At 47.2% G+C, this 22766-nt stretch overlaps 1 protein-coding gene across 4 annotated transcripts in view; it reads right to left on the bottom strand.

Annotated features, from left to right (window-relative positions):
- The window catches only part of LOC144099506 (uncharacterized), a 98077-nt gene that overhangs the window by 32253 nt on the left and 43058 nt on the right, over positions 1-22766 (bottom strand). The window contains exon 2 of one of the 4 annotated variants that reach the window (XM_077632861.1): positions 15332-15626. The exons of the other annotated variants lie outside the window; for them this stretch is intronic. Within the exon in view, the coding sequence (XP_077488987.1) occupies positions 15448-15626 (179 nt within the window). The 3' untranslated portion in view covers positions 15332-15447. Of the gene's footprint in view, positions 1-15331; positions 15627-22766 lie in introns of those variants that run through there. 4 annotated transcript variants of the gene reach the window in all.

Below are 22766 nucleotides of genomic sequence, written 5' to 3'. Positions count from 1 at the left end.
ATGACTGATGCAGGGATGGATGCCGCGAGGGGGAATGGTCTATAGCCTATCGAGCAACTCGTGTCAACAGAGCAGGCACTAGGAAACATGACGCAAGCTTTGTGGAAAGAAAAGGAGCGCAGGGCTCAAATATTTGAAATGGAAAAGTTGAAGCTCCAAATGGAGCTTAAAGAAATAAAATTAATGCAAATGCAGCTTCCACCACTAGCGGATGCACAACATCAAGAGCGGTTGGGCGATTATGCAAATGAATTGAAAACGGCACTGGCTCCTATGCCAGAAAAGGACCCATTGGCGCCCGCGGGCCATACGGGCGGAGGTCAGAAGAGCGCCGCACCAGAGGCGACATCGACGCGGTTAGCGATACTGCAACTGCGGTTGGAGATCGCAGAAGTAGAGAGGGAATCGCTGGAACTGAGGCGCGAAACGTTTCGTCTTCGTTCGGAGCGTATAGCACGAGAACAGGCCAGCGAGACAGGAAAAGTGCAAGTGCTGGAAACACAAAGAGCGAGGCCGAAATTAAGAGATGTTAATTCTGAGTCTGACGTCGCTGTCCCTGGCAGATTAGTTCACCAGAACTGCGAAAGTGCACGACAAATTTTAGAGGTAGCAGCAGATTCTGATGAAAATGTCGCCGAGGTGTCCTGTGGGCCATCACTGGCAGCTGAGGACGCGCCGCTCGTGCCGGTCGAGCTGTCGATACAAAGAACGCAGGTTGCGCTAACTAGGACAGTCGTATTGGCAGACACGTTGGGCGCGCCGGGCGACAGCAAAGAGCTGCGTGAAGATTCAGCGACGGTTTCCATGCATGATTTTGGAACAAAGGAAGCGCACGCAGAAAACCACCGGACACCTAGAAAGAGTCGTCGCCGCCGAGTGTATCCTAAACGCAATACGCCTGCGGGTGACTCAGACGGTAGCAACAGGAAGGGCAAGGTGGAGGCGTGCTTCTCGGCCGCAAGAGGCGTTCACGTTGTGGATAGGCAGCGACAGATGAGAAGTGGCGTAGCACGTTATTCAGAGGGAACAGCAGTGTACACGGAAAAAGAGGGGCGAGTTAACTCACGACGTAAAAGATTTCAGAAGAGGCTAGAGCGCCGCCACAAACGGAGAGTACCTGGCAGGCGACAGTCAGGGCTAACAGGTCGCGCACCACGCATTAGAAAGCAAAAACATTCATCGGGCGCGCCACATTGCCGATTGCTGCCAAGGGGGGAAAGCTTGACAGGCAACGGCGATTTCATTTCAGAGTCTGTACGGCCGGACCGTTCGACAATCACCACGCTACCGGGCCTGTGTATAAGTTTATCACAGGAACGCAGAGGCACTTGCAAATGGGGCGCGGGAGTTGTCCTTTTTTTGTGACCGGTCGGCGCCAGTGAGACCGCGTCCCAGCCGGGCGCGGCTCAAGAGATCAAAGCATGCGAGTTCTCCGAATGTTCAATGTTTGCGTGTATAAGTAACCAGTAGATGTAATGTAGGAAGTGGAGCTTAAGGTCTAGCTTGGCAGTTGGCATACAGAGAGCGGACATGGCAGGTTCTGGAACGTACAGATTGGTGTCCTAACCTTGTGTGTGCGGATAGAATTAACCGCAATGTGCGCGCGTGTGTGCGTGTTTGTGGTCTGATTGAACAGCTGAGCATACATGTGCGCGCGTGTGTGTAATTTTGTTCCGGGAAACTGTGGCTGGACTTTTATGTCACACTCACAGCAAGTGTCCGCGTGACATTCTTGGTTGGGAGGTGTGGAGTTCGCTGACCTTTCCGCGAACTCGTTGGTCTTGTGTTCGCAAGGAAGGCCGCTCCAGCGGGGTCGGAAGTCCCCAACAAAGGGGCCCGTCCCGTCCCTGCCTCCCCTTCGTGCAGCGGACGTCCTCGTTTACGCCGCGCCGTCACGGGGATGACCCGCCGGGAAAAACGCTAACCAAGTACAGCTGTCGACATGTGGTTGTTAAGGGGCTGACGAGGTTTCGGGGGCGCACGAGATACGGCTGAGTATTAGCCGAGTGACCGGAAACCCACTATTCCCGTAACGACTGTGTTCGTCTCGTGCGGTGTATTCAGTAAACACTTTAGCCGAGTGACCGGAAACCCACTATTCCCGTAACGACTGTGTTCGTCTCGTGCGGTGTATTCAGTAAACACTTTAGGGATCGTTTTGTCGCGTGTGCGAAAGAAAGTGGTAACGGCTGGGCCGTGGGTGCCGTGGGAGAGGGTGGTCGCGTTTGTGCTGTTTGTCTATTTGATTGCAACCTCTCCTTTCCCAAATGTTTAATCAGCACTCTTTCCCCAATCTGTGATTAGTTGGCGGAAATCCTTATTTTCCTTTCCCTGACCACTGATTAGCGAGATGGGTCGTTTGTTATCTTATTGGTTGCTGTCCCCGCTAAGGGCGGAGACAGAGGGTTTAAAACCAAGCGCTCTGGGTTGAGCGGGGGCTGAATTCGTCTGATCCACGATTTAGTCATGTAAATAGTTTTCTCCTTGCTTTGTTTCTTCTCGTTTGTTTTACCTATGTTGTAAATAAATAGTTAACCTTCTCCTTTCCTTGAGTAATGTGAATGTTTGCGAGTAGAACCACCGGGTCATCAAGAAACCCCGATTTCATCATCAAGTAGTTTCCTCTCATCCCCACCGGAAGGGGAAACTCAACTGCTCAAGACATAGCGTTTAACAACAGTGGCAAGTTTGAGCCAGTAGAACAGCTGGCGTATTCTGGAAAACGTGCGAGAATATCCCAAATTGCCAGATGTTGGTTCGTCGTGGCACGCAGAAATACGCCCGCCTGGCATTATATATTTTCAACGTAGCTATGGCCATGAGCCCGGCAAGCCGGCATGGTTAGTATTCCATGTCATTCGACGTGTGACTCTATACAGCACCAACAGTGCAAGCCAGCTGCACTTTACGGCCTTTCATATTGGATTCAAGGGCTCAGTGGCTCATACAAACCGTGCTTGTTCACCGGACCTCTCGTTCATCAATACAATGTAGTGCAAGGTACAGGCGGTCTCGGTCAGGCACACGGATTTCTCTGAAGTGAAAGGCTTGGAGACGTTGTCAGCCAGCCTGTCACCGAACCTTCATTTGAACGCACGGACTTGTCAAAATGCCAGCATCAAGTGAAAAGTTTTTAGAACAAAGCAAAGTCGTCGTGTGCAGCAGTTGTAGAATAGCGATTTCTTCATGTTTCTTTTATGAGTATTGCCAAATCACTTGAACTATTTAAAACTTCGAGCGAGGTTCTGCTATGCAGGTAAATATCTTTCTTCAATGTGCTGATCAAATGGCTTGGGGGTAAAGAAGAACCAATCTACTACACAGCTGCATCGTTCTTCACCTCACTGGATCTGCATGAAAACTTTTGGTTAGCTTGATATCTGTATTACCATTACGACTTGAAGAGGGTCTATTAATTTTCATCATATTACCTGCGGCAGCACGTGAAGGCTCCTGTAGATATAAAAAATGCTGCGAAATTTGACTGCATAAGAATATAAAGATGTGACACCTCACAGCGTTCAATGTGTCCGTAATAAATTTAACACGTATTGTGAAGCTGCCTGACGCTAATAATTACATGAACGAATAGTATGCCTGAGGCCGCTGCGGTGCCTGAGTGGTTATGGCGCTCGGCTACTGGCCCGAAAGACGCGGGTTCAAAACCGGCCACGGCGGTCGAATTTCAATGGAGGCGAAATTCTAGAGGCCCGTGTACTGTGCGATGTCAGTGCACGTTAAAGAACCCCAGGTGGTAGAAATTTCCAGAGCCCTTCACTACGGCGTCCCTCATAGCCTGAGTCGCTTTGGGACGTTAAACCCTCATAAGTAAGAATAGTAAACCTGAGTAACAAAAATGTGAGCACTAGAATCGCACGCTTTTGCTCGCATTTGTGCCGACTCATCCGCATCATGCATAGACAGAAATAACCTAGTTTTGCATGCTTTATTCAAAAGAAGATATGCCACTGAATTAAACTCATGGAAATATCTAGTCGAAATAAGCATTTTCCCAATGCTTATCAGCCAGAACAGCGCGTGTGTTTAACGCAATGCCGCTCGTTCACGCGGCAAGTTTTCTCCTTCGTCACTGTGTATTTTTTTTGCCACCGCTGAAAACGAGCGCTGAAATGAACAAATTAGCCCGAGAAGTCTTATTAAAGAACGTCATGAGGCGCCCGCTGCAAACGTGAAGTTAATGGTGATACCAGTTAGACGTCCAAGTGAACTTAAGTCATAAATGCTTACATCATTGCGAGCCTAATCGCTATTTTAGTTACACCCTGCCAGGATCAAGCGCATAACAAAAGTCAGTGCTTACTTTCAAGCCGAAAATTACTGTGCACGCTTTGCTTAGCTTGCTGTAATTCTTTTAGCAGATAGTGGAAATGAAAAGTTAATCAAATGTATGTTTGCAAGGCCATGTTTGCAAAGCTGAGACCATATTTTGTTTATTCTTCACTAACGCAAACAAAATGTCGACACCTGCACACTCCAGTATAAGGTTGACTGTTGAAGAATGAAGGTGGCTCTTATTAGCACCAAAGCGGGCTCCATTGAAGACCTCTTCACTCCACGCGAAGCCCGTACCGAGGTTCAGATGTTTCGTCTTGAGAAAAAATTGCAGGACTATTATCAAACCTGGTACAAGCTACAACTGCAATTAAAGTAACGCTCCATGAAGACACTGCTGCTTTTACTCTAATGAATGCTTTAACTCTGAACCGAGGCTTCACACGCACGACAGAATGTTTCTGGAGGATGAAGGAGGCCAGTACTGGGTGTTTGGTGGTGGGCGACTCTTCTGGAGAGTAAAGGAGCGGTAGGGAGGTGGGTCGAGGGTAGCGATGGGTTCTTGGGCAGCCCGCTAGCTGGAGGGATGGAGTTGGGAAATGTCTGGTGGTTCTGGACGGCAGCTGGCTTTCTCACACAGCGCCTTTGAATTCGATTTCGCCGCCGCTTTTAATGCGTGAGCACTGAAACCCTCATTCTGGAAAAATCTATCTGTCCGTCTGTAGCCTCGCTTAGCAAATAGCAGAGTGGAGAGAGGAAAATCGCTGTCTCCGCTTTCAGGGGCGAAGATGCAGATACAAAATGGTAGATGAAAGAAGAAAAGATGGTGGGAGGCTATTGTTGCATTGGGGACCGTTACTGCTAACGCATACTATGTCGCATTCATCGGTTTGGTCGCCAGTGACTTTTTTCGGACCGCTGCTACGTGGCTTCTAATGCGCGGAGGTCATGTGCAGGTTGGAAATAGGTGGATTGGGTTTGAGTAGGATGTATGGGTGTATGCCCTTTCAAGAGGTTGGGCGGGGGGGGGGGGGGGTGCGGGAAAGTTGAACTAGAGTGACCACAGCCCCATAGCAAGGGATTGGGGGGTGGGGGCTGGTGCTTCTGAGAGAGGAGACTTCACATGGACGAAGCCGGCATTTGTGCCAACTGCCACTGGGGCTGCTATTCCAGTAAAAACGAAGTTCGATGGCATAGCATCCGTGCTGTAACATAGGTAAGGCCAAAGAGGCACGCCCGTTCTCCGACGCCGGCATCATGCATAAACCAATGGCGAAGGTGCACAACGAGTGGCAGGTTCTAATCGAAAAAATAAATACCCTTGTGGACTTCGAACCAGAAACTTTCATTCGAATGCAACGTCCCTCAGTTCAATCCCTTAATTCACAACTTCAAGACGGAGAGGCAAGAGCTCTTGGACGCCCCTCAGATATGTACAGCCCGCAGAGGGCACTGAAGACACGACATGCACGGTGTTGCCTGTGCTTAAATAAGAGTGACGTCAATTACACCGCACCGGTAAAAAAAAAAGAATATCAGGGAGAGGTCAACAGCAAAGCTTTCGTCCTCTTCCGTCAACATATCTCTCGAAGCGCGGCGCTTCAGAAGCGTTTGTCATCGCACACATGGTGTTAAGCGTCTGCCAGCTGGCTGGCAATGACAGACGGTGCTGATACCGGAGTCAGAAAACGAAAGCACTTAACCTCGCCTGGCATTGCAGAGATAGCGACAACAAACTCTCCCGGAAAAAAGAAACCTCAGTCTGCGTAGCGCACGGGAGGTAGGCACTATGGTGTTGCAAGAAGGTCATCGGCTTGATGTCATCAAACATCACCTTCGCTCTCATCAGCGGAATTCGTAACATCATTTCAGTTCAAATGTCCTTTTTCTACTCTTTTATTTGGAAAAAATAGGTTGAACGTCCAGCTAAATACTAGGATTCAACATCATAATAATCGGCAAACAAGGGCTCATTTTCATTTTCCACGCGGCAAAAAGGTGAGCGGAGCTTACGATTGACCAAGATAACCAGGAAACGCTACAGCCTGAGGATCGTGTATTGATAAAAATCCGTACAAATTCACCGCTTCGCCCAAAAACAATGAGAAAAACGCATAGAGATGAAAGCTGCCGTGGGAAAAATAAAATAGCCCGCACTCAGAAATCAGAAAAGAAAGATTATTGGAGTACGAAGCCACAACATAGACTGCGTCTACAGCAACTTACTTAGGCTTGCTGTAAACTCCAACGAACTTATGAAAGGAGGAACGAACAATGCTGTAGCTGAAGACTAGATGAACTGAGCGAAACTGCTATAAATTTGCACGGACAGAGATAATCCTAGCTTTCAGAGCGGAATAATATTATTTGCGGGTGCAAGGTATGCTGTGACAGGGAAGAAGGAGACGACCTCTGGTGTCGAGTTCAGTGCACACCGGGCATATGTTAGCCTTTTTATGTTTATGCTAAGCAGTGTTCCACATACTATTATCGTATCTGGAACACTGTTCTAGATACTATACGAGTATGTATTCCAGATACGAGTATCTGGAACACTGTTCCGGCTACGCTTTGACGGTTTTATATGGAACCGCCTTTAAGCTACGGCTTACTTGAAGGGGTTCTGACTGCTAGCAGGCCCTTCACAAAAGTGTCCTGGCACTACTGCTCTGGGGCAACGCCGCACACCTCTTGCCCCTTACCATTTTTACAAAGTACTTGCGACGATCTGGGAACTAATGACTCAGTACTGCTCACCAAGGCTCAACCCTGTTACAACTCTCTCTGTGAAGGGACGCTTTGCCATGGTTGACAATACCTAGGTCAAATTAGCGTTGGTAAACATTGCAGTTCATTCCAGCGTATATTCTTACAGGGAATAGCAGAGTCAACATAGCAATATATGGTTGCCATTCTATGCGGCATAGTCATTATAAGTGAATAACACTGTAATGCTAGCAAATATAATTTTGCTCCACTTCACCTAAAACAAAGAGCCACACAGAAGAGGAACACAATATGAGCTAAGTTAATTATAATAAAACTGGGCGACGAGATATTGCTTGTCGGTGTTTTTTGTGAGAAATGCAAAGTGCTAAAAAAAATATCACAGCCTGAAAACACAAACTTCCTTTCGAATACTTATAAAGCGTTCTTAAGTAGGCAACACCTATTCGAGCCTGGGTTATCATACTCGAATGCATCTGCAAACTCGGAACACGTAGTGTTTCCATGGCTACACATTTCAGAGGAGCGGAAAAACGGCTTCTGCAAATATATAAATGAAAATTTCCACCGATACTGATCTGCCTTCTGTTCCAAAAGAATAAATGATGGCAACTTGTGTCCTTGCTTTTAACGATAACGTAAAAGGCACATTTATTGCATGCACTTGGCAGCGCTCCACGCGACCTTCGGACTTATCTGATCCTTGAATCCACCACGTACCGCTACATTGAATTACATAGCAAAACTCTGAGAAAAACACCGCCACCGGAGAGGCTGTAATGTGGTTAGCCTTACAGGCATCGAAAGTAACCTCGCAAAACAGCTTCCTGAAGTTTTCGTGGATTCAGAAATGATGAAATACAGACAGGTCCAGCGGGCCGCCGTCACGAGATAAATATATTAACCGCCACCCTTTCACCAAACCAACAAAAGAAATGCGCTGAAAAAACATTGTCTACAGCCGCTGCGCCCCAGGGATGTCACCATCGCATTGCAAAGAGGCCGAAGGAGTCCTAAACATCCGAAATCTTGTTTAACTTTTCACTTGAGTCACTTTCTCACCCCTAGAACGCGGCGTTACAATGAACCACTAGCTTAATTCTGCGCGCCTTCTAAACAGTGTCTGTGGGTAATGAAACCTTGGACTGAGTAAAATATGCCCCGTCTGAGAACCCTGAAAAATTCATGAAGCAGAGTAGCTTGACCCGGCATATGTTGCCACTTTATAGCAAAAATGCCGGCTCTAAGCACCTGTTTATCAATACTCAGCTATGCAAAATTTCCGGCAGCATCTAATATTGCGCCTTCTGCATGTAATGCCCCTTTTATAGTTTGAGTGTATGAGCAGACAAAATTTTTGTTCACGTCTGCATGCATATGATGGATTTCTCCTAAAAAGAAAATTTCGCAATCGCTCATTTTTTTAGGGCTTTTTAATTTGTTTTACATTTTGCTTTACATTTTGTTTTACATTTTGTTTACACTAGCTAACATGCGACTTATTACACACTAGTTTTAGCCGAACGAGAACAGCCGGCTAAGCAAAACACACAAAGTACATTTGAATGTCAAATTTGTTATTGCATTATTTGCAGTACGTACAGGAAAATTTACATTGCGTATAAAGCACTTTAGAGCATATGCCCAATATATCAGCTTGACCAAAGGTATATCTTTTGCCGGCATGCCATTCTTTCAGGAAAAAAGCGTTTGCGAAAAAAAATTCAAAACTGATAGTCGCGGTATGCGCTGCGAATATTGCAATAAAATCCTTTTGTTGACAATCAGTCATAATTCGAGTTCTCTATAGCTATTTGCCTCTGAAAATAGAGATAATTTTTTTAAGAGTTTTAAGAGGCAAAGCTGCCTCGACAATGATAGCGATCGTTTCCATGACAGAGCTGGCGGTAAATTATCTATATTACACTGCACAGGTGCTTCACTTTGAAAGTTTGACGAAAACACGTATACAGAAAGCAGGCTACCACGAATAGTTGGATCCAAAGAATGGCTAAAACTTAAAGCCATGGCATACCCTTCCTACAGTTGGTGAGCAACAACTATTCTGCATAAAATGGCGCAATTTGATCATTTTTACATTCTACAGTGTGAAAAAAAGATTTCCCATGCAGGAGACGTGCGTGCCTACGTGAGCGTAGATTAAATTAAGGGCCGACAAACTGCACAGGAGTAGGCGGCCAGGAAGCAGAGGCCGTGGCACGAATAATGAAAAAGCACGGACGAAGGAAAGTTTGCTAGGGGACCTGCCCGTAACGTGCGGCGCGAATAGGACCCACAAGAAGGCCACCGGTCAGCAGGGTAGCCAGCCAGGTCAGGTCTTTGTCGAACTGAAGCTTCGCCAGGGGACGCGAAGCGAGCGGTGGCTTCACTTTGATGAGAACTTGGAGCTGCGTCCGTCTGTGCGAATCGAAGGCTCAAATTAGAATCCAGAGGTATTAATTTCCACCGAATTTCAGGCCAATGGCTCCCAGACCTCACGAGCGCACTGGGCACGTGCCCAACGACGGAAGAAAAAAACGTCTCCCGTCAATGGGCTCGTCTCCGTTTCATCTCGTGAGAGGGACCTAGTTCTACCTGGAACGCTCCGTGAAGTAACAAGGTCCCACATAACCGTATTGAAGAAAAACGATGAGCTAGCTGCTCTAGTAATATGAGCTCATTCCAAATAAGTTCCACTAAAAAGGCAAGGAAAAGGCTGCATAAGTTTGTGTTCCACATAAAGAAAAAGAAACGAGCCTAGCTCCGGATAGAATATGTGGAACCATAATACAACATTTTGGGCGAGTTGGTTACCTACATTCATTATTACAGCGCAAAGACGGCACAGAACAAGAAGGGGACACAACAGCGCTGTTGTGTCCCATTCTTGTTCTGTGCCGTCTTTGCGCTGTAATAATGAATGAATATGTGGAACAGAGACTTTAACTGGAACTTGTTCAAAAACAAAAGTCTGTGAGTAACCGACGTTAAGAGTTTAGACCAACAGCACGTCAAGCACGAAATCAAAGGAGCGAAGTAAATTCGAAACAGGGACGTGTGAAGCATTCTATCCATTCTAAAGATAGCCCGCCGTTCTTCAAGTGCGACAGAGCCGGCGAAAGTGGTGCCGCGCTGATCCATTTTGTACTAACACGTGTATGTGAAATGAAGTTACGCGCATTTCTTTTAAGTGCCAGTTGCGACGCTGCAGACACTCTAAACTCTTATCACAATCACCTTATTATAGAATTCATTACAGCCCCTGATTTGTGTCGTACGCGGTCAGTCATTATTAAAAGGCATTGTTCTAAGCTGCCGTACAGCTTAGCTGGACAACTCTTGAGCGTTGTGGACATGGCTAGCGTTGCTGCCGTAAAAGCTTGCTCTGTATGGCCGCCTCGCTATCTAATTTCGCTGGAGCTCAGCGGTGGTTGTCTGTTCGCAATCTGTGAGAGTTGCAGATTGTGCTTTGTCCAAAGGGAAGTTAAGCCCATCCCATTGCGGACCACTTTGAATGTTCGTAACAAACATACTAGCACAAAGCAAGAATTTGAAGCGCATGTCCGTGTGTGTGCCTTAGAACGCATCCAGAAGCATGTTTCGGAAGACTATTGCCAGGGTGCTCACCGGGCACAAGCGCAAAAGAAATGCGCCAACTCTCAAACGCAGGCGAAAGCCTTCCGTCTCCGAGAAGGTGTTGCGGCGAGACAAGGGATTAATCCACGCCGCGCGTCGCGCCCAACACAATGTCCGGTTGTTCGCGATAGGCAGAGCTTCGCCAGCAGTTCCCTCATTTCCTCGCAACACTTGGCAATACGGCACCGCGCAGATTCATTTGCATCCGCATTTACATAGAAATTAAATTTTTCAACGCGTCAAGCGCACCGCGTCTCCGGGTGTGAGAAACCCGAAACGAGAAAGATTTCGAACAATGCAGTTGCGGAAGAGGAAGGGAGCGGTGTGACTGCAGCAAGCGTAGACATGCTGCATTTTCCGCATGACTCGCTACATCGAATTGCTGCATAGCCCTTAACTTGACCGCTAATGACATACCACCAGAACCAGGAATTTATATCCGTGCTAACTGTCGCGAACTATTCATTGAACTTCTATAGGGCAGTCAGCGTGAGGGAAGCAAAGTCATTACCAAATCGAGTTTTGTTACCTTATTCTATGCTTCATTTTAAACGGCTGCTTATGCTGCGGCTTGACACTACGAACATTGCTACCCTTATAAAAGACGTGCTAGAGCGACGTGAGGCTTTAATTATAATTCGCGACATCTTTAATGGCCCTTGACGAACAATCAGCACACCAAGAAATGCGAGTGAGCATATTTTTCGACTCATCGTTTCTGGCGCCTCTCTCCTGGCCTGTCCCTCAGCTTCTTTGAAGCGAAATACTTGAAGTGGGTCTTTTATCGCCGACTTCCAATCTGCACTTGTACCTTTCAAATCAAATCATCATCATCACGTATGCAGCCCATATACTTGACCGATTTTACTGCGCGAAAAGTATAAATCTCACAATGCGAAAATTGCAGCACGTGCCTGTACCCTTGTAGAGTGAAGAATCCACCCTCAAGAAGCACCACCAACTAGCCACTTCCCCACCGCACTTCTCCACCCTCAATCTACCTTCACTCTTCAACAAATTCTGCCGCGTCTGTGAAGCCTCGGCTTTGAGTAAAAGCATTGATTAGACTAAAACATTAAAGTAACCATCGAGGGCAAAAGCCAACTGCCTTCGCAGAATTGGGGCATCCGATTCCTGACCATTCCTCTTTTTTTTTTGCTAATCCATTTTATCGCCTCTGTTTGCCATCACTCATGGCGTCCACATATGACGTCAGTGCCGACAACGGAATGCGAGATGACTTCGATGTAGTAACTACAAGAATTCCCACATGTTCGAGAAAGGAGCAACAACCGGCGCGAGTTCACAGAGGGGGCCCTGACTCTACGCGCTTGCTCCAGCAAGCGCGGACGCCAACGCGGCTTGACAGCTATAGAGAACCTGCTCGGAGTCACGCGGAATGCTGTAGATTATCGGGAGTCAGTGGGCGCCTGACGTCACGACGAGAAGTCCACTATATCTTATCGCCGAAGGCCGGGGATGTCCCCCACTCACACGTTGGCCGTCTGTGCCGAGCCCTCGACTCCGATCAAACGCCTTGCCGCCGTTCTGAGAGAGGAAGGGCGTGCGCGAAGTGTCCATAGTGCGCACTCAACAAGGAAGCATCGGGGATGTGCGTCCAGGGACGGCGCTTCCCAAGGCGTTCTGCAAAGGCGCCGATACTGTGGAGTGTAAGCGCGCTGGCGTTATCTTTTCACGCATCTCGCTGCCCGGCAAAGGACCCTTCTTACCGCGGCACCATTTACAAGGCTTTAGAAATGCGTGTGGATTTAACATGACCGGCTGGTTTAATGTATCGAAACTGATGATGAAGATAATGGTGGTGTTTTATGGCGCAAGGGCGCCCATGTCCAAACAGTGTCATGGTTTAAGGTGTTTTGGGAACTTTAGATGAGGTCAGAGACCCATTTCCCAAGCATTTCACCGCAGTGAAACCGAGATAAAGGCCAGGTGAAAGCTTGCACCTATTGTATCCCCGGTAGGTGCACGCCGGCACTGGGAATCGAACCCCGCACGTCCCGGGCGCGCGAGGCGGATGCTCAAGTCGCAAGACCACTGCTGCGGTTGCGAAATTCCGAACCTACGCGCGCACTATGATGGAGGCCGAAGGGGAAGGCTTTGGGCTGATTTCGACTATCTAGGGCTTTTTTAACGCGCAGTGACGTCATACAGCACGAGTGCATTTTTTTTTCATTTCGCCTCAATGAAATAACGCCGGCGTAGCCGACATTTGTTCCTGCTACCATGACCTGAGGATGTGAACACCGTAGCAAATGAGACACCGCGGACCGATTTCTAAAACGGGAGCTTCAGCCGAAGCTCCCTTAATGAAGTAATATGCTCCCGGAAAGGACTAGAAATGATGTATGAGGCAAACACAAAAAAAATTAAACAGAGGCTCCCCCTGAGCAATGTTCTAAGCTGTGTTTTAAATTCTTCTCAAAGCGCATTCGGTTTGGCTTGGTTTACGGCGTTTAACGTCTCAAAGCGATTTAGGCTATGAGGGACTCCCTAGTGGAGGGCTCCGGAAATTTCGACATCCTGCGGTTGTTTAACCTACATTTACATCGCACAAAACACGGGCCCCAAGCATTACGCCTTCATCAAAATGAGACCGCCGCAGCAAGATCGAACCCGCGTCCTTCGGGGCAGCAGCCGAGCATCATAAACACTGAACCACCGCATCGGCCAAAGCGCATTCGTTATACACTGAGATGCAAGGTGCGCTACCGTAGCTGCTATGGCAGTTGTGAGGATTTAGACAGTGGTGGCACACTCTTGTTGCGCGGAAAGAGTTAACGCATACTTACTTTGCTCGATGTAGCCATTTATCTAATTGTTGCGATATGAGCAGAAAATAACCTCATGTCTGTAACCAACGTGCACCGCAGAGTTCGGAGAGAGGACTTTTAAATTTACATGCTGCTTACGGTGTCTCGCGCGATGTCTGCCGTGCTTAATTAAATACATTGAGGTACAGGAAGCTCTACTATAGTCGCTTGCAAGAGAGATGATCTTCAGAGTATAGTTTTCTAAACTATACGCCCAAACACATTAGATTCTGGCTCTGCATGGATAACAAACCGACGACTGGGGCTCGTTGGTACAGCATTTATTTGCAGTGGGCAGCGCTAACTTTGCCGAAACGACTTTCGACAGTGCAAGCGCTTGGTTTGTTCGTCACCTCTAAGGCCCTGTCCCAAGTCGTTTCGTCAAAATTAGCGCTGCCAACTGCACAGAAGGAAAAATGCTGCATGGATATTGCAGATAGTGAGCGCAATTCGTAAGAAATGTTTATGGGATGCGGGTCTGCGAAAAAAAAATTCTTTCGGCGCCGTCACACAAGACAGTCTCTTGATACTGCTGCAAGGATGAGAGGACGGCCATACTGGAACCACTCGTATTGGCACCAAATGACCCCGCGATAAAGCAGCACAGCAAAAATTCGTTGATGAGTATATTTCATCCCGTTACCTTTGCTGTCGACTTCATGTGGCTGCTACAATTATTTTATTCGCATCATTCGCATCCTTCAGCGCATAGCTTGAAATGACAGCGTACAGCTGTACCGTTCTCTATAGTGGACACAACTTGTCTCCTCTCGGAATTGATGAGGAGGGCGACGGCTAGGTACTGGGCCCTGCCAGACACCCGCCACATACGCCTTAAACGGCTAGATCCGACGATGACCTTTTCAGTTCCTCGCGGAATACCTCGCCCTATTGCATGCGTTATTCGTAGACTAGTTCAAACGTGGCATTCACGCGCAAATACTTGCACTTAATAGGACAAGCGGACTCCCCAGAATGTACCACATGTGGCGTGCTAGAGACTATAGAACATGTTTTAGTGGCGTGTCCAGCGTATGCACGTGAAAGGCTCATACTCGCATCTGCTCTGAAGCCTACGGACACATCGCTCCTCTCTGAGGATTTGATCCTCGGCGCTTGGCCAGATAGTTTTAGAACTGTAAAGGCAACGCGAGCGCTCCCACGATTTTTGAGCGACACGGACCTTGTCTCGCGTTTGTGATGTCAGAAAGTGTGCCTTTAAGTAGTTTTTCATCTGCCTCCTCCCATCATCATCGTCCCCCATCGTGACCTTCTTTTATCTCCTCTTCCCGTCCCCCAGAACAGAGTAGCAGGCCAGATACTTATTTTTCAGGCCAACCTCTCTGCCTTTCCTATCAAAAAACCCTCTCTCTTGAAATGACAGGTATGATTGTCCTTCTAGAGTACACCCTTCACTCCTGGACTGAGGGCCTTGCCCGCGAGGACTGCTCCCCCAGTCGCTCTTCCTAAATATAAACGTTCTTCACCACCACCAGAATTAATTTGCCACAAAAGACGAGCTCAGATAAGTAAAGCTCGCGTAGTTATTGTCACCCTCGAGCTAATAATAAAGTCTGCAAAAAAACAAGTTCGTGAGGTGTGGTGAGAAAGTGCGGTGAGTTGTTTTCAGTGGTTTTCACCCCGGAAAAATACCTTATCATCTTGGGCGAGGGCGCCTGTACTGACTTTGAAAACTGCTCCACTGCCGAATTCATGTTGGATGCACTTTTCTTTTCTGGCTGCTCGGCTATGAGAAAGGCGAGCTTTTATTCATGTGGACGACAGTTTGTAATCACGTCAAGGAATCATGGTAAAAAAGGTTTATTCTGTTCTTACACAAAAACCTTCCGATTGGCGTAGATTTCAAACGAAAATATAGTTTCACAGAGAACTTCAACCCAGCTCAACTACGAAGGTACATATTAACGGTACGGAAGGACAGAAAATATTGCTAAGCGACTCAGATCTCCATAGCGTAAATCAGAAGGACGTTCCACGATGCTGCACATAGGGGAGACGTGCTAATTGGCCAGTACCAGTAGGTAACAAAGGCCTCGAAGTGCAAACATGGGTTTCGGAGAAGTTGACGAGCGCAGTTGACCAGGTCTTCCAAGAACAGGGTACAAATGGGACGGAAACCTGTCAAGGAAGCATAGTGCAAAGTTTTAGTGGCACGGGGCAGAACTGATTCGTTTCTTTATATATTTGTTAATTTAACTGCCAGTTGGCTGCTAAGCTTAATGCAATAACAATAATAGTAAAAAAAAACGCGTCCAAAGACTACAAGAGACCCAGCTATTCCGCACCGAAATTCTCCGCCAACAATACGCTTGGCGTGCGATTGAAGATTGTCAAGATAGACACCATGTACAAGATGGACGTGATCCGAACAATAATTGTGTTTTAAATTTAGTACAATGTGAAGTATTCGCATAGGCACATTAATCACAGGATGTTATGATCGGGTTGCTTGTAAATTAGTCTTTTAAACTAGCTAACGACTGGCCATTTCTCGTTAGCGAGCTCCCTTACGCAAATCTCTAAAATATTTTGAACTGCGTTCTCTTACTGCATGACGACGCTCTGATGAACGCTCACACTTTTTTCTTTTGCAATGACAAAACTTTATGTCTGGCGCTTCGCTCTCCATCAGCGCGACGTTTCGCCCGCAGAAGCACCTCACGCAGCGCACACGGAGTTCGGATTACTCTGAAAAGAAGGAATCTGTGATGCAATTCAAGCAGCATACGCTACGCTGCCGGCACAAGTCCTCGTGTGAGGCATCGTGCGACGACCGCTTACGTCAAACGACGTCATGGTGTCCGCTCAGACGGGTAGGCGCCAGAGCGTATGCGTGTCAGTAGACAACGGGACTCAGATAGGAAGTCACGCGCTTATCGCACGCCTCACTCGCAGGGAGGCAGCGATGGGAGAAGGCGGCTAGGTCTCTTGCCAGCAGCAAGCCTCTCTCGACATTGCCTTTCCTCGTACGAATGAGCGAACCGCGTCCTAAGGAAGCGTCACTCACAGGGAATCCTTTGCGTGTAGTCGAGGGTTCGGCGGCATACAGTCTGGTCAGGAATCATGGCTTGATGAGGTTCACTGGTCCCTGACCAAGGTCAACAAAATAATGACGTTTCGGGAGCGCTACGGCTCCCTTGTTCACAATGAGCAACCAGCTGGACGTCCCGGGCTTTTTTGTAGCGGTTACCATTTGACCAATAACCGTTACAAAAGCCCGGGACGTCCAGCTGGTTGCTCACTGTGAACAAGGGAGCCGTAGCGCTCCCGAAACGTCATTATTTTGTGGACCTTGGTCAGTGACCAGTGAACATCACCTTTGCGTGTATTCTTTCCACTGCGAAAATTGCGCCAGGGTAACTTTCACATGCAGAACGTGCTTTTTCAAGAGGCAGGGAGGAAAAAATTGGGACAACACAAGTGAGGCGCACAAACAACTTAAGTTTACCTTGTACTACAGATTAAATATCGGCGGCCGATTAAGCGATAAACATGAAGAAAAACTCACGTCATGCACATCTCGTTAGAAACGGCACCGTTTATGCACTGGACCCCAGAAACTCTAGCTTTTTTTTTTTTTGCCGATAAGGACCCTGAGGGGCTGAAGTAGGATTCGCCACGCTTCCTGATTACCAAAGCTTCAAGTGTTTCTCTGGTTACTTGGTTACCAGTTTTTTTTTAGTTCACAGGTCTTCTTGAAGTCGGGTTGGCATTTGTTTTCTGCAGTTGGCACTGATGTGACCCGACAGCTATTGTCTGTCTTAAAATGATGCTCACACAATCTATCACTCCCACATCTTCCCGTCTGTCCTACGTATGTGGAACCACAGCTCAGCAGAATGGAGAAAATAACTATTTTATCACAACTGACATGCTTCTGGCCATGCTTCTTTCTACAGGCCAGTCCACCTTGGCGCGCATCATTCCTAGGCGCTTCAGAGCAGGAAAAAAACGCTTTGGCACCTGCCCTCGCAGCCACCGTTTTTAGTTTGTGCGATACAGCATCGATACAGAGAATGACCGCATACCTCGTTCTAGGGGAGATTGCTTGTGGTTGCTCTGGGATTTTAGTGCGCTCTACGTGTGTTGTCCAAATTTCTTCCTCCCTGTCTCAGCGCCGGTTGCTACACTTACATCCACATGCAGAATGGGTACGCCATCTTTGGCATCGTTACCTTTGTGAATGTTTATTAAAGTCGCAGTAGCATCGCTGCGAATAAAATGTCTGTAAAATGGAGCGCTATGCTTTCTGAGTCATGATTTCGTATTGGATGCGTACTTTCTCAAGGGGAACTGTGTGGATCAATTGGCTTTTGATGTGGCGACATGCATACCTAGTTAGCAAGCACTAAACGATCAACTGCCGGAGGTTTCGTATTTATGCACTTTCACGGTTTTTTTCTTTAACGGTCAATTATCCGCCTTGGAGGCTCAGTGGCCTTGGGAATTCGGCTGCTGATCCCAAGGTCGATCCCAATGCGACTCCGTGTAAATACTTACGCCGCGGCTGTACTTCGAAATGCAAAAACGCCCGTGTGCTGTGCGATGTCAGAGAACGTTAAAGAAACCCGGGTGGTCTAAAGTAATCCACAGCTCGGATCTTCGGCGTCCCTTGTATCCCACGTGTCGCTTCGGGACGTTGAACCCCTCAAGTTACATTTAAGTATCGACAAGTCATTTCCGTTCACATCGCTAAGTATTTTCGTAAAAAGAAACCCGTGGCCCACTTCGTTTTATTTATAAATTTCATATTTATGCGAACAAAAAAGCTCCCGATGGCATTTGGGATTCACATGTGAATTCTGCTCTCAAATGACATGTTCAAAAACTCGGAGTATGGGTCGTTTTCATGTACAGCGCAATTGCATTGAAAATGCGCCAGCTTGGCGCATTTTGTTGACGGGTTCACGTTTGTTGCCGTGTTGGTTGGCAGTGTTGTCGTTATTTCTTTTTGCCTTTCATTCATCCTAGCGATTCTCTCAGTGCTAGTTTTGACATGGCGTCAATATATACAAGGGTGTACTGCCGAGCAGGGATCACAACTTTTAAAAAATTGTTTTACGTTCCTATAGTATCGTTAGCGGACAGAAGGTGCGCCCAGAAGAAAAACCCTGAAAAAATACATACACGAATAAAACAAAAGATTGCTGTTCTATTGCCTCGTCCTGTTTTTGTCATGCGGTATTCGCATTTCCTGTCTCTATGTTGTATTTATGCAGTCTTGTATTCTGTCGTTTCACAGTCTTCTTGTCTTACTTGTGTCGGATTTCTATGATTGGTCTTGTGCAGTAAATATCCGTATTTTATATCATGGCTAAAATGCCGACTTTCCCTGCATACCAATCATAATGTTATGCAGGTTATCCGCAATGTTCATGTTCGCCAGCGCCGAAGACGTGCTCTCGAGATTGCGCCACACGTTCATGGCTATGTGATTCAGGTGGCCTTAGCAGTGGCCCTTTCCTCGGCGTAGGTGGGTGCAGCGATCGTGTTACGTCATGCATGCTCGTACTGAGAAAAACCACTGAAGTTTTCTTCTTTTATTACACACGTAGTAACTATTGACATAGAAAGCAAATTATCAGAATACGAATGCCAAGCAGGTAATTTATGAAAAGCAACTATTTATTCAAGATATTATTTTGCGCGCTATGAACCAAGGGCGCGAAACACATCTGGTGCCCGTGGTAACGCACCTTGCGCGTATGGATACAGCGGGTGCGTCTACAGCATCTTAGGCGCGCCTTAAATGCGCTCCGTCATTTTCGGAGTTCTAACAGTAGGTGCTCATTCTGCATACGTTTCGATTTTCTTGCGGTCTGATCCCAAAGTTTTTCTTGCGCATTACGAATGACAAAGTATCACTAAAACTGAGCAATTCAGCGTTCACTCTCAAGGTGTGCAGCTTTAAAAATGAAGTTTTTCCTGTATCAGCGAAGGTTGAAAACTTTGATCATCGTATTTTATGCTCAGTCGTCCAATAAATTACGGCCTAGAACTGCGGCACAAGACCACTGGAGCTTGGGAATCTTGTGCTCACTAAATGGGCAACTCCCGCTTTCAGTCTCCGCTTTCACAGACATTGATCAACTGGCGTCATCTGTTGGCCGCCAGTAGCAAAAACAGCTTGACTCAGTGGGGATATCTCAAACTTGTAATTTTTCGACCACTACAGAATCCCGACAAATTCTACGCAAACACGATGATTATAACGGCCGACTTTTCTTCCTCACTGCAGAATCTGACCTGTAAAATGCTTCCTGCGCTGACGCCAACCATTTACGTCTGCCGTTGGAAATCAACGGGACGCACTGACCCTTCGAAATTATGGTAGCAGCCGCGGTGGGTGAGTGGTTGTGGCGCTCGGCTGCTGGCCCGAAAGACGCGTGTTCGATCCCGGTCGCGGCGGTCGAATTTCGATGGAAGGGAAATCCTAGAGGTCCGTGTACTGTGCGATGTCAGTGCACGTTAAAGAACCCCAGGTGGTCGAAATTTCCGGAGCCCTTCACTACGGCGTCCCTCATAGCCTGAGTCGCTTTGGGACGTTAAACCCCCACAAACCAAACCAACCTTCGAAATTATGGTGTGGACGGATGGAATATAGGAGCGTTTCCTTTCAAACGCGGTAGTAGCAGTTGCCACAATGCTCAGTTTTTTTTCGCTTGTAGTTCTTTAGCGGTGCAATAAAAACGGCCTATAAATTCGATACTTTCTTTAAATACAATTTTTACTCCTACAATCGGGCATACTAGAAGCGTTTGTCCACATTTCCTGGGTTTCACCCCCAAGCGTTTGTAACATGCTCTCGACTATTCAAATATCATGTTTATGACGTGTGCTCCTTCCACAGTCGTATTGCCAGCTGCCATCCTAAACAATACGCAAATACCCACGCATGTCAACTTACGCGTTCCTACTCTACGAACTTTAAAACTTGGTGGGGATTTCTGACTGGCCGTTGTCTCTGTGCTGGCCCGCCCTCGTAGTACGATTTGCGGCCATTGAAAAACAAGTTTGAATAAAAACGTCGTGTGATTGCGGCCTCAAAGCTTTACCCTGTTTTAGCGGACTGGTTGAATTGTACGTCAGCAAAACCCAGGGGTGCTCACTAACATCAGCATGTGGATACGGGCATAGTGTCCCCTATATTTTTTCCTTAAAATACGTGATGACTGATTTTGCAACTCTAGTACTTTGCCCACTTAATTACCTAGCCAGCCTCCAAGGCACATAAGTGAAATGTTATGAGAGAGGTGAGCGCGCAAAGGCAACTGATCCTAAGAGCACAGGGAGAAAAACGGAACACACTTCGTGCCGCACATAATAAAATACAGAACTACACCAGCTAGCCTTCACGGCGATAACCGTTGAAACTACGTGTGCTACGTGAGGAGCCCAAGGGAAGAGCATCTTTTCTGCTGGCCTCTTCTTCCATGGTTTCAGTGGAGCTGTGCAACACTGACCACGCTTGATATCTGCTTTAACCTCCCTGTGATCTGAAGCAAGCATTACTTTCTCATCGGATCGCCTGTATCAGCACAGCGAAAGTGCGTATGACAGTGAATCCGATGTAGGGCCTGGAAAGGAGAAAGGGCCATCTGATATCTCTGTCGGAAAGATAAAAGCGCTTATCGCTCTTTTCCGCCTGCACTGAGTGGCATGACTCAGCAGAGAAGGTTCCGGGGGGCGGGGGGTTTCCAGCCAAAAGCGATAAGTGACAAAAGGCAAGAGCCACACATGTGGCCCTCGCGCTATCGCTACTGTGAGCGATTACGATCATGTGGCTGAGGACCGGCGTTGCTTTAATTCGCAGTATTGCGAACAGGACTCGGACTGTCTCAAGAAGGAAGATAACGGCCCAAGTTTTCCCGAAGTCTACAGACAGCGGTAGGAATGATTCCGCGGAGTCATGCTTGTTGAAAATAAAGAGCTAGGATCGCGCCCTGGAACTCCAACCTACCAGCCGCCACATAACCTGTAACAGCTCAATTACCCAAAATGATTGCTGTATTGCAGCTGCTAATCTAACCTATTATATGTGCTTCAAGCGCTCAAACCAGGGAGATATGATGAGAGGTCCACCGGGGAAAGCAATGCGCTTAGTACTTCTTTATAAGCAATAAAGAGACAAGCATTGAAGGGAAATGTGGCTACTTAGCGAGCTTTCAGGAGTTTCTGAGCCTTGTTTCGAGTTTATATTTGCTTAGCCGTGAGTCAAGCCTCGTCTATGCTACTACAAATGGGCCGAAGAACGAACGCAGCGCCACTATTAACAAGGGAATTAGCCTCGGCAGCGGATCCATGCCCGGTCAAGTTTACAAAATGGCCCAAAGTTAATGATTAAAAGAAACTGGAGAGAGTGTTCACTACATTCTTAGCAGTGCTACGTAGAACACGACGAAGAGAGGGCAGTGCCATGGGACGGAGCTCTCGCGCTAGGCGAACAGACAACGGGTGCCATTTCTTAAATATTGGTGAACCAGTGTTGTAAGTTTCTTATAATTTTCAATACCATCGCCGATATTCTCGTTTGTGAAGCCGCATTTTCTGGTTAACAAATGAAGTGGGCTGAACATTTTTCAATCGACGCTGAAGGTCGCAGTGGCAGCTTTTGGCGTACTCGGACTCCTACTCCAACCTCGACGAATAGGGTATCAAACATCGAAGGCAAAATTTGTAGCATGAGGGGCTTATAAAAAAATTCAAACAATGTTTAGCAGACATTACCTACTCATCGATGATGACTGAGCGCATTCCACGTACTGCGATTTTGATTTTACGGACGAACTGTAATCCGTCGCTAATGTTGATACCTTATGAATTCTCTGCTTAGTCACATATTATTAGGGAACATTATTGCCCAAGTTAACCATTATTAGCCACAAACAACTACATACCATATATACACTACCGCCCTAGTTAACACTGTCCATCGCAGCATTTACCCAAATCGTGCAACGACTCCAGTCTCGTCAGGGAGCAATTTTGCAAACATCGAGAGACAATCGAGATGGAACACTCTCTTCGTGACCAAAGGAGTTTCCCATTTACACCAAATAAACGGTGAATAAGGAGCCTTGTCTTTCTATGCCTCCACGTTCGGAGCAACGAATACTCGCCTGTCTTTTGTGTTTATATACGTGTGTAAGGAATCGAACAACTTTTCTTCGGCGCCCACGTCTTTCTGAGTACCATGGCCATTTTCCGCAACCCAGCCATCGCCACACGTCCCGCTTTGGACAGAATCGCATAACACGG

This window comes from Amblyomma americanum, chromosome 7, assembly GCF_052857255.1.
Source record: "Amblyomma americanum isolate KBUSLIRL-KWMA chromosome 7, ASM5285725v1, whole genome shotgun sequence".
In the NCBI taxonomy this organism is placed as follows: domain Eukaryota; kingdom Metazoa; phylum Arthropoda; class Arachnida; order Ixodida; family Ixodidae; genus Amblyomma; species Amblyomma americanum.
This window is presented reverse-complemented; position numbering and strand designations above follow the sequence as displayed.